Raw genomic sequence first — 12,896 nt, 5'->3', positions numbered from 1 at the left:
GCTGGATCTGAAGCAGAAGTGTACGAAAACAGAAGAAATTATTGAGCAAACTCATGCAGGAAAAGTGCTGATGAAATGTCTGCTACTATAAAACTGCGTGTTTAGATCTTATCACGTTCTTGGAATAGTAAACTAATTTTTCTCAGATAAAATTCCTCATATCTCCAACTCATAAAATTCCTGCTTCAGATTGCCCAATTTTGCATGTTGCAGACTTCCACTATCATTTGGTTTATAAGGATGTGATATTATAGCATCCTTTTAACTGGAACAGCGGTTTTTACAGCAGTCATGAAAAATGTTGCTATAGCTCAATTTTTATTTATTTTTTTTTAATTTATTTTGGCCACGCAAAACAAAACATCAGCTGATTTTGAAGCAAGTCTGGCATTTGTATAAGGACTTTGTTCTATTCTGTTTCAAGTTCTTGTTAATAAAGTTCATAAAACTATTTTCATTTTACAAAGCGTTTGAGTTTCTTATTCCTGTAATTTAAAACAATGAGCTATTTTGGGAGGGGCAGAACAGGGTGGATTCGATTTAAAATTATTCCGCTGCTATGCATTTGTAGCTAAACAAAACTCTAAATTATGTATTAAAAAAACACTAAATATTAAAAACCCCTGCCAAAACCCAGGCTGTTTTACTTGAGTGGATGGAAAAACAGTGCCGTAACAGAGGGAAAAATTCTCACCTCACCCTGTGGGACAAATGCCTGCAGGTGAGATCAACAATGTAATCAAATAAAGAAAATTAAAGAGGGAGGTAGGATGTATTTTCATTAAATGTTTTGGCAATCTGTTTCAAGATTTGGCTCATTTGGTGAGAACAAGTCAACAGTTGCCAGATATTCAACAGAGGTGAATTTAAGATTTACTGTGTACTTACAGAAATTCACTTTTCCATTCGCTCAGAGAAAATAAATATGCAATAAATAATAACAATGAACAAATAGGCAGGTAACTATATTATTATTACAAGAAAGAGTTGATAAATGGGCACAGTATTTTGGCTGGTGATTTTCCATAAAATCTTTTTGTACTACTGAACTAATGACTAGAATTTCTTACAAAGGAGACTCTTCACCCTTGCTTCTTGCAGGGAGGCTATTTGCTACCATTAGTTCACCCAGAAGCATTTCATATTTGCAATCCTGCACTAAAAGCCAAAGCTGGTTCCACCGGGCAGCTGGAATTTTTGTGTCCAGATGAAAAACACTACACCTTGCTCTTGGACATGCAAAGAGATAGTGACTCTTTCATACCGATAGCATGCAAGACAGGACAATTTTTTACTTCTAGTCAGCTATTAGAAAGTCAGAGGCATAGTTTCATTCATAGTCATGATTTAAAAGGGAGTAATACGTGAACCCTAACTGAGCTACATACACATCTGTGGAATATGACTAACTTTTTTCTTTCACATTAAATAGTCTTTCTGTTTACAAGTAACCTTCAGAACATTGCTCTTTCCCAAATGAAGAAGTCACACCCAAAAGGTTCATCCAACTGAAAAAGGAGTAAGTTCTTATCAAACCTCCTCCTCTGAGCCCCCTGCCTCAGCAGCCTGCCCTTAACCACAGAGAGCACAGCCAGCGTCACATTTCCAGGCTGATACCGAAACAAGCTCTCAACTGCAAGATTGCAGAAGTACTAGAGAGTTCATGACGTTCACTGGGGACTTTGTTATGGCCATTAATTTTACACGAAAGGCACTCCCATATAACAGGAGCTGCTATCAGGACAAGGCTTTAACCTAACAGATCTGTTGAAAAATAAAGTTAAGACTTCTCCCTGCCATCAGCTATAGCCAACCATTACCTCTGCATGGCCCGCCTGCAACCAACGGGCCTGGCTGTGCACACGACGCAGCGCCTCTCTCCTCTGGCCAAAGACTCCAGGAACGCGGTGAGCTGTGTCCTGCCTGCTCATGCAACGAAGGCAAAAACATAAGCATCACCAGGTTATCACCCGAAGAACCCTCCTGGAGATGCAGGCGCCTCCATGCCAACACGCTGCCCAGAGAATCCTCCGCCGAGGCAAACCTCACACAGCATGTAAGGTCCTTTCCTGATTGGCTGGCCTTCTCTGGAAGGCTCCAGAAGCGGGCAGAGCAGCCAATCACAGCTCTCGGCCCTCCCGCGGGGTCTCTCCTCAGGCCAGGCTGACAGCGGGCCCTGCTCAGGCGGGGACGTTCTCAGGACTTGCTGGACTCTGTTGGCCTCTGCCAGCGCCTCTCCTCTGGCCAGGGCCAGGCCACACCAGCCCTTCTGAGCCACAGGAAACTCTGGAGAAGCTGCTGCTATACAGTGGGGCTGGCAGCATGGCCAGGGCAGGCTATGGAGGAATGATATGAGGCAGCAGGATGAGACAGCAGCGAGGAGAAGCGGTAGGAGAGGGGCACAGCAGTGCTGAGGGGGCTGCATAGGGTGGGGGCACAGAGATACCAAGGTGCCTCTGGAACCCCCCTGTCAGTGCTGGGGCAAAGCCTGCTGGTGGTTGGCAACCAGGATAGTCCAGGTCTCCCTTTTCCTGTCCACTTACTGATAACGGTCCTTGACGTTGGGGTAAGGACTGAGAACTTGTGCCTAAACTCTACCCTTTCCTCACTCCCCTGAAAATGGCCCATGTTTCTCCTCAAACTAGGAGAGCTGCAGGGTTTCTGCTCTGAATCTACTACTAATTCTGAAGAACTGCCAGGTAGGTCTATTTAAGCAATCCTCTTCCTTCAAGGAGGAGGTTGAGCTTGAACTCAACGAAAATTTCTTATAAAAATGTTTTCCCCAGCATTCCTTTTTCATCTAGGAACAAATAGGTAACTCCCAAACTCAACCTTTTTATTTGGAAATGTGTAAACATTTCCTGTAGATACGCACAGCAGAACAAATGGTACGATACGCCTGCATCAAAATGATCTGACTCGATTCACCATTAAACCACATCCTCCCACACTGGTCGTATATGCCTTATTCCTCCCTTTGCTGCAGTGGCTCAAGTCCCACAAAGCACTACAGGCTGCACTGCTAAGAGAGCAGACATGGAGCACTGTGGTAGACGCAGGTTACCCATGAGCCTGACCCAGAGGGGAAGTGTTGCCTGAGAACCTAAAGCATGTTTTTTCATAAAGTGCAGCAGTAGCATAAGCAGATGTTGCTCCTGAATAAGACATTTTCACGTGTATGAAACCAACTTTTTAGTCAACCTAACACCAAAACTATTTGAGTTTCTGCAACAGATGTTCACTTCCTCTCACACGCCCTCAAACTCCAAAGCTTTCCATCCAGAACAAAAGGCTTCCAAAGAAGCCCTCCTGCTTTCTGACCATCTCTGTCTCAGAGAAAAGGTCCATCTGGACTAAAGACAGGAATTTCGCAGGAAATAGTCCGGAGAAATATGTTCCAACAAAAGGTAAGAAGCACCACAGACTAACCGCTTTCAGATCTTAATTCAGATGCATCTCTTTACTTTTGCTTGGTAAATTTGTCACACACGCAACTCCTTTGTTCATTCAGGCATTAATCTCCGTAAAACTGGCTGAGCTGTATCTTTTGCAAGCTGAGAATAATAATGAAAAGCAAGTTATTTTCATTTGTACTTTTAAATAATTCAGAGGCAGCAGAGTGCTACAGTGAGGAGAATTTTGACAGAAGGGAAGGCGATTTCAAGTATATTCGCTGGCAGTTAGTTAAACCTGTCACAACCTATTAGAATCCACACATGAACTCCATCTGTGGACCAAACGGTGTAGCCTCCCTCTTTCCTGTCACTTGTATCGGTTCCAACTCCACAGCGTTTTTTCCTTTTAACAGTTCGGCGCCTGTTAAGCTGTCCCTAGCAGTACAGGCTCCAGCATGGCACGCCCCGAGCCGTTAACATCCGTCAGAGGGAACGGCCCCTGGGAAGGGCTGGGAGCTCAATGGTCGCCCAGGCCGCGGCCGGCGGAGGCCGCCTGCGCTTTCCCGCCGGCGGAGGGGTCCGCGCCCCCCGCGCTGCGGCCCTGCGAGGCGGAGGGGGGCGGAGGCGGAGGGTGCCGAGGCGGAGGGTGCCACACGCTCCCGCGGCGGGCGATGTGGCCGCGCGGCGCCCCCCCGCCAGCCAATCGGCCGCTTCCTTTCATTTGCGGGCTGCTGCCCCGCGCGCAGGCCGCGCTGGCGCGCACAGCCCTGCTCGCGCGCCGCCAACCTGATCGGCGCAGGATGTGGCTTCGCGGTGACGTCAGGCCCAGATGTTTTCCCAGGCCACGCCCCCGCAGGGTCCGGGCGACTCCGAGGAGCGATAACGGGGAGAGCTTATTCTACTGTCACAACGCAATGGAAGGGCTGGGGAAACCGCATCTTCATTTTATCGCGTTCTGGAAAAAACAGCATTAATTCATACTCCAAGCAACAAGCTGCCAGTGCCAGGATCCGTCTGCTCTTCTTCTTCTCTTCCATTGGACTTCCAACGCTTTTTTGATTTAGGGACAAGCTGGGTGTGATCGTCACGAACAAAGTGTGTTTTTGATGGCTGCTAAATCAGCCTTTACTTCTACAAAGAGAACCTAAGAAATAAGAGAGGGAAAAGTCTGCACGCATAATTTTTTAAAAAGGGAAAAAGCAGCATTGCGTGGCTTTTTTTTTTTTTTTAACTCTTCTGTTTGGATTTCTTTTTAAACTTACGAAAAATGGCAACAGCAGCATATGTGGATCATTTTGCAGCAGAGTGCCTTGTTTCTATGTCCAGTCGTGCTATTATCCATAGTCCCAAAGGGGAGCCTGATCCCCAACCTGATGCAGCAATACCTCCTTCATCAAATGGAGAAGATAAGCGGGAAGTCAGAGAAACCGGGAAAGACAATGGATCATCATTACTTGTGGTAGCTAGCATTTTAGCAGATCTGAACCAGCATGTCCCAAACTCACCCCCACTAAGGATGGAAAAAACAGAGACCTTTGATATCACAGAAAAAATACATATTTCTATTGCTTCTAAGGAGTTTGGGGAAGAAAGTGTGTCTTCGGCTGGTAAGCGTGGAGGAGGAAGAGCAGCCACACCTACTAGCCTGGCTGCAGTAACTGAGCCAAGCCCCAGACAAAAGAACAAACGCACGAGAAGCTGGACTGACCCTGGATCACCCCAGAAAAAGCACAAATGCCACTATGTGGGGTGTGAAAAAGTTTATGGCAAATCTTCCCATCTTAAAGCTCATCTAAGGACCCACACAGGTTAGTTACAATCCAGCCAGAGATTTATTTGTTACAGCTTGGTAATTAAAATGAATGTTGAAAAAACAAAACCAAACAAACTTGTGTTTGGCCACCATTATGGTTTCACCTCTCAGAACTCAAGCTCGGGAAAACCAAACAGCAACCAAAAAAAAAAAAAAAAAAAAGCAACCTCTGGGAATAAACCCTTACTGGGCATAGATTCAAAGCTAATGTTGCCCTTTTTTATTACTTAATGTCACAGGGAATGGCATGTGGGTCATCTGTGTGGATTGTACCAAGCTGTAATTTTTAGCTGCTAGCCTTGTTCAGTGCGTCTTCTACTTCCCTTTCCAGTGCTTCTTACCCTCCCCCATGTACTTTTTCCTACCCCATGCTCCTGTCACTACCTTTATACCAGCTTATCACTTCCTATGGAAGCATCAATGCTCTTGATATTTTTAAATTAAATGTTCTAGAGGCACCTGAATGACTGTGTGTCTGTTTCTTTCTTTAGCAGACACTTGTGTGAAAGCTAGAGTAGGCAGGAAGGCAACATGAGTCACAAGGAGACGTTTATCATAAGTGGAGAGAGAGGGGGACATGGGCAGTCTCAACAAAACTTTTGGCAGCTGGGTAAAATCGATTTCAAAACAAAAAACATTTGAATGCAAACACTAACTTGTTCTGATCAGTGTTCAATGTTTACTTCTTGTTGAAGACTCATCTGACCACTTTTTTGTTGCTATTGTAATTTATGAGACACAGACATAGAAAAAGTGGAAGTCTTGCAAGCGCTGTGAAAGTTATACACTGAAAGTATTAGGAGGGCCATCTTGAAACAGGCCCCATGACTTGCCAGACCTCGTGCCTCTGCCTGGTGCTGGGGAACAGGATGGCTTCCAGACAGACAGGGAGCACCAAAAATCGAGGAGACCGATCTCTGCTGAAGGCACTGATCATAGCACACATGGCGAGGCACCACACCAACTAGAGCAGGCTTGTGCAAGCTGTTCCACTGAGTAATTTCAGCAACAAATCAGTTTACTAAGATCTATGGTCAGTTCACTTATAAAGAGCATTAAGAAAAAGATCCCCAGACCTAAACATGACTTAATGATTCTCGAACAGTTCTAGCTCAGAGGTGGCAGCCTCCCCCACACCAGCCATACCTCTTCAGTGTGCCTCCAGCTTTTCCTGCTGCCGTCACGAGATAAAGCAAGAGCCCTTCTAAATGGAGGGTATGTTTTGCTCTCTGTGGGAGAGAAGAAAGCCCCATCAAGTCTGAGCATATGGATGGACAATTCCCTGTGCCGCACAGCCAAAGGAACAGCGTGTTCCTGGCACCCCAGGCAGCCTGTCCTGCTTTGCACTGTGTAACTGCTTTTTGCCTCCTTAGGAGTTATGCAGAAAAGGTGCTTCCACTTGGCTTACAGGCAACTGTCTTCATCAATTTTCAGTTCTTTTGCTTTCTTATTTCTGGCATTTGCCATTGTCCTAAGAGTGAAAGATAAATTTAGCAATGTTTCTGGGCTCCCAAACCAACTAGAGACCAAGAAGGGGAACTCCTGTCTCTGATAAAGGGAGGAGGGCTGGGCATGCCCGCCCTGCGGGGAGAGGAGAGGGAGGGCCGGGCCGTTGGGGAGTGTCGCTCCAGGCTGCCGGCTGAGCCGAGTCATTCGGGGACGCTGGCTTGCCTCCAAGTTCTCTGTTTTCTTTTCCCTTTTTTTTTTTTTTTTTTTTTTGTTTTTTAACTCTTCATTTCCTGTATTTTTTCCAGGTCTGTAGGGCTTAACTAGTTATTGCTGTAGCTAATGTCACTGAAAGAAGAGAGCGTGTGCATGTCTGAGAGCTAGAGGAAAAGCAGGGAAGGGACTGGTTTTGCCCTGGGAGTGGCAGGACCCTCGGGGACTACAGCTTCTTTGTTTTCTTGCGTCTCCAGTGTCTGTGTGGGAAGCTTTAAACAAAGCTGCCAAGTTTCCCTCCTCACTGGCAACAGGTCTGTCTCTGTTTGGATTGAGTTTTAAATAGGCTTAAATGCCTCTTACTCCTCTTGCAGAATGTTTTCTAAGGTGTTTGAATTTTTTTCTTGCTTTAAAAGAAATTATGACAGGCTTGAAAAAAGTTTATATGACACTAGGAGGTAAGCTAGCAGAACAAGCAATGACTTCCAGGGCTGGCAAATGTTTGGTTTTACAAAACACGTAATGGGTTTTACTGATTTAGAACACAGGTTTTGGGTCTCCTCTGCTTTCCAGTGGTCCTGAACTAGTTAAGTAGCACGTACACATCAGTCTGCCCATCTATCAAATGGATAGGGTGATGGCTATCCACCTCACCAAGCAGTGGTGGAAGTACTCCAAGTACACATGCATGGTGCTTTAAACAGCTACCCCAGTAACTCCCAAACCTGTTTACTAAGAAACAATCAAAAACTTCTGCTATGAAGTGGAACTTCTTCCAGGTGCTGTATGACTAGATGAGCTGGTATTTAGGGGTGAACTGAAGGCTAAGAACAGTACTGCAGGCTAGAAGATACTGATGATAGTGCTAGAGAGACTTGAATAGTGCACTTTATGACCTGCTTTAGAAACTTGCTTGTCCTTGTCTGCTACTGTGCTCAGAAATGAAAGGCTTTGCTCTTCATGCTTGGAGGAAGGGTAGACTAGATCATTGAGCTTATGGCATGGGAAAGAGATACAGAGCCTTCCACGTACTATTGGGTCAAATCCAGCCCACATTGGTAGGGACTGAAAACTGGTACTATTTTCCAGCTGTTTGGTGCCCCATGTGAAATCCTTCTGATAGTTATAGCCAGATTTCAGTGCTCAAATGTCCAAAGCAAAAAGTATAGTGCAGAGGATTCTAATTATCCTATTTAAAGCAGAAGAAACAAGATGGAACAGCCAAGGAAGCAGCATCTGCCTTTTGTCCTTAGGCCCTTGCTCTGAGAACAGTGTTTTAGAATGAAGTTCTGTATTAGAACATAATGTGCTAGAGCAATTCATAGTTTCTTGTGTTTGGTACACTAGCAGTTAAGCTATCTCTGCCTTATGAATGCTTCATCTTTATTAAATCGACAAACCCTTGAACCAGGCAGAACACATTAGTCACCAAAATCTTTGTCGTTCTCTCCACCAGCTTTCAAGCCCTTCCCCTCCCCCTAGGTTTCTTTTCATGTTTATGTTTTCCACCCTACTCTCTCACTGGATGTCCTGGCATTCAACATGATCATCAGCCACAAAGCCCTTGAAGTTTTAATGTTTACCAGAAGGTTATATTTAGTGTCAGTGGGTAGATGTCAAGTCCAAATTCTTTTCCACTGAGGTTCCCGTGGGCCTCAGAAGCTCTGTTGTGATCCACAGATGCAGCATCCTGTTTGTCCCAAGCTATATTGATCCCATTGATACAAAAATTTCACTGGCACACCAGTTGTAAAAATCCTCTCCACTCCTGAGAAAATTCCTAAAAACAAAAGACTTCCAGAAAAATCAGATAAACCATTTACATGACAAAGTTCTCCTGCCTTTAAGCAGGTTTTCAGCACTGGGACACTAGGAAGGTCTGGAGTCACTGGAAACCAGTTTGTCTCTTTTGATGCACCAGTGGGAGGAGAGAGACAGTGCAGAGCCTAATAGCCATCTACAGGCTACAACCTCATAAAGCATTTTCCAGGACTGCTACGTTCTGAGAGGTTGTAGAGATCCCCAACTTACTGCATTATACTACGTATTTATACATGGAGAAAAACTGACTGGATTTTGGGCAGGGATCACAAGAATCCTATGTATTGCAGCCCCCCCCCCCCCCCCCCCCAATCACTGTGACCTCTCAAGCTTTTAGCCATCTTCATTAGCACGCCACCATGAATGCAGAGAAAGCACAAAATAAACCTTCATTTAATTCCATTGAAATGTCCTTCTAAACTTAATAGTTCTACTCACTAAGCAGTACATCATAACGCAGAAACAGCTTTTTAGTCACCACAACTGAATGTGTTTGCACACGTTAGCATAAGCTGAGGAGATGTGGGCACCAGTCTCAGTCTGGAGTCTTACTATGATAAAGTCTTGCAGTAAAAAAACTTGGGGGCCAGGTGGCTTAACAGTGGCTCCTCTGTACTATTGCTAAACCAGCTGACTTCTGTATGGCTGTTGGGGCACAGGAAGAAGAGAAGGCCATCCTAATTGGCTAATTATCCTTGTTTATAGATACCAGGTTAGGACTCATCCAAGAGAAAGTGGTCAAGACCTTTGTTGGTCTCTAGCTGGCAGAACAAGCTTGGGCAGCTATGTATTCAGCCTGCTTAACCTTGCAGTTATGGAAGATATGTTATTTGGTATCTGTTATTCTTTTTAGTCTAACCCTTATTCATGAAATATTAGCTGGATTAAAATAGGTAGAAAAGACTGACTCATTTCCATTCACTTGTAAAGAAATTTCCATTTCTTTACATTAAAGTCTCTCGAATCACATTTTTGAGGACAACGCTAATGAACCCATATGAAAAAAGTTAGTTTTTAACTTACATACCCCTTCCCCCACCTCAATTATTATTTCTTGTTTCCCTAAGAAAATTTTTTCTGATGACTTTATAACTGGGCTATGTGAAAATGGAGAAATTCATAATGTATTTGGTATTTGAAACAATCTGAGAAATAAAGCAACAAGGCTCACTGTGACAAGTGTGACAACAGTATAACAGTTAGGCTGGACAAACCGGAGTAGTATTTAGCCTGTGTTTAGGTTGGTAAGGAGGCCTTTATATAAAGTAGAGATAATACATTTTAAAGAGGAGGTTGGTTTTCACTTTCCCTTCTAGTACTTCTGATTTGCTCCGACTACGTTAATTCAAAATGCAGTGGTAAAGCACAACTTCTTGGAAGTTAGTTTGAATCAAGATGCTACCTGTGTGCATGTGAAGAAACTGATTAACCAATGTAAGGAGAAACAAGTTCACAGTCAGTGAAATAAAGCTTATCTTCCATTTTAGCACCTAGCAATTACCAGAAACTTATCTGGTTAGCTAGAAAATGTGGATTAGACTTAGCTCATGTTTCCCTTTAGCTTGCAGGTAGGCACACAGTGACTTTTGAAGGGGTATACATGCATGTGTGTGGCAAGCAGGCACTGTTTGTGAAGACCCAAGCCTTTGCAGGAGAAGATTACAAGAGAAGAAACTTAATCTGATGCCTCCTGTGCCACTCAAGAGAGCAGGGGAAAACAGGGCTGCAGATTGCTCTTGTCCGGAACAGGATGAAATGAGTGGGTCCCACTGGTTTAATCCATCCTCTGAGCTGCCAGTTGGGCTTCTCTGGATGCCAGGACTGAATGAGAAGCTGCGCTCCCTCTAAACAGGATGCTAGAGCAAATTGGAAAGGCCTTTCCCCAATGCTGATTTCCCACAGGCAAGAGTACAGACTAAGTGAATTCGGCCGTCTGCCTGTTGCTCAGCAATTTCAGTTTTAGTGGCTAGGCCTCCTGTCTGTGACTTCTTGTGTTGAAAGTTAGAAACAGCTAGCTGGCTCTGTGTGCCTAACTCACTATCATTAGCATACACTCAGATTATCAAAAAGCTCCAGGGTGCCTTTGGGCTGTTGTGTCCCATAATGCTCTTCTACTGCCTTCCACCTCCTCTTTTGCTGAGTGCATCAAAATCTTTTCCTCTGAGATAGGCTCAAATGGTAGCTTCAGGACAGCTTCAAATGCCAGCCTCATGAAACAGTTGTCTTTCCAGCCTGAGCCATAAGCATTCTTTCTCACTGTTAAGTAGTTCAGCAGCCTGCTCCTGCATTTTTCTGAAGACTGATGGTCTTAAGTGTCATTTAATAAGCCTGCATTTTTAAAAACAATACAAAACTGCAAAGCATTGGTTTTGTTTGCTCTGAAAGAGCTCTGCAACTCCTTTCTTACTTCCTCTAAGAAAGTTTCAACACATTAAAAAAATAACTCAGTTGAAAACATGGAACAACTTCATTTACAGCCCTGCCTAAGTCCTCACCCTAACATGCAGTTCCAAAGAATAAAGTTATTAGTTAAAAGTATTGATCCTAAGCCTGGATCAAACAGTCTGTATTCACTGAAGATAACAAATAAGCAGTATATATGCTACAAGTCTCCTAACGTTAAAATCTTTGAAATAAGCACAGGGCATAAATTTCTTAAAAGAATAAGCAAGTTTTAAAACTTACATTTTTCAAAAGGAGCTTAAGTCAGGAAGAAAGGCAGAACTACTCCTACTCACTCCTTTTACCTGACTGGTTCAGGATTGAGTAGTAGGATTCAGTTAATTCAGCTGCAAAAGAGTTAGGGTTAAATTGGTTGCATGGAGAATCCAATTGGCTGACAACGGCATTTACCACACACTTGAGTAATATTAGCTACTAGAGAGAACTAAATCTCCTGATTGTTATACAGGTTTTTCTGTGAAAGGCTTTCCTTCCATTCCTTTCCTTCCTTTTTCTCCCCAGTCTTTATGGAGGTACTAATAATGCAGAAGTCACAGAAATAAAGCTTCTGATAACAATTAAGAGTTTAGGTATTGCAGCTAAAAAGCCTTTAAAGCAAAGTTGTACTTGTCATAACTGTGATGGAGAGAGGGTCTACTATGAAAAATACTCCATCTTCTTTTTCCCTCTTCACCATTGTCTTTGAAACAGGTATAATCAGCATAGCTAAATATTCTCTCTCTGTAATTTTTCCTCACTTTTTTCCCTCTGTTTGCTTTTGCTGAGTGAGGAGGGAAGACGAAGATAACAATCTGTTTAGAAGACAAATCAGCATTGCTTTGAATCTGAGGGGACACACATGGTTGTGTTGTGTTGCACTGAAACTTGCTCAATAAACCAGGAAAAAAATGTACAGAAAGAAAATCAATCAGTTTGTGACTTCCACAATTCTTTGGAAATCACATTTTGCTGAAACCAAGACAGTTACTGAGACAAATCTAGCTCAGGCAGTGAGTTGCCAACCTGTGTCGAGCAGAGGGTGATTAACAAAAAGTATTGCAACTACAGTATGGCTGTTCCAGTCAACACCATTCACAGAATACAGCATTCAGGGACTGCCTTTTCTACAGGGTGAAAACTTTGGGTATCTCATGGAGAATCAGAAACTTAACAGGATTCTCTTTCCACAAACCATCTTCCTTTTATCATGGAGGTGGTACTCAGGTCCAGCGTAATGAGACCTGTTAATATTGGAAGTGGTGAGGATGGATCACCTTCCAGTTGTTTTCCTCATCCTAGACACCAGTAGCAGCACTTTCCTTCTCAGTAGCAAGACCTAAGTCTTACAGATAGTCTGAAGCAAACCAGCAAGCAATCTTTTTAATGAATGGATGATTGCAATTGATACCTGTGTTTGTATTAGAAATTAATCACAGCCTTATGGAAAGAGTTTTCTGAATGATCTGTAGAAGATTTTTCTGCAGTAGCACATACTTCTCTGCAGGGCACTGGAAAGTATTTGTATGTGACATGAGTTGTACATAAACAAATCTTTTGCTAAACTGGAGTTCTTCATGAAACAAACTCACAATTGGATTTAATCTGAAAAGGAGGCACCTTTAACCATTTAAAATACAGCTGTTGCATTGTGTTATTGTCTGGCTGAACATGGCACGTCCAAGAGCAGAAACCTGGAACTTGTTTGTATTGGACATGTGGTTTCTAGTTCTGTTTTATAAGTTAAGCATGTTCCAACTCCCCCCCTG

At 43.6% G+C, this 12,896-nt stretch overlaps 1 protein-coding gene across 1 annotated transcript in view; it reads left to right on the top strand.

Annotated features, from left to right (window-relative positions):
• Positions 1 to 4,268: 4,268 nt before the first annotated feature.
• The window catches only part of KLF13 (KLF transcription factor 13), a 36,677-nt gene continuing 28,049 nt past the window's right edge, over positions 4,269 to 12,896 (top strand). The window contains exon 1 of the mRNA XM_082321408.1: positions 4,269 to 5,203. Within this exon, the coding sequence (XP_082177534.1) occupies positions 4,663 to 5,203 (541 nt within the window). The 5' untranslated portion in view covers positions 4,269 to 4,662. The remainder of the gene's footprint in view (positions 5,204 to 12,896) is intronic.

This window comes from Platalea leucorodia, assembly GCF_965183815.1.
Source record: "Platalea leucorodia genome assembly, chromosome: 9".
Taxonomy (NCBI): Eukaryota; Metazoa; Chordata; class Aves; order Pelecaniformes; family Threskiornithidae; genus Platalea; species Platalea leucorodia.
The sequence above is the reverse complement of the archived record's forward strand: the minus strand, read 5'-3'. Positions and strand labels throughout refer to the sequence as shown.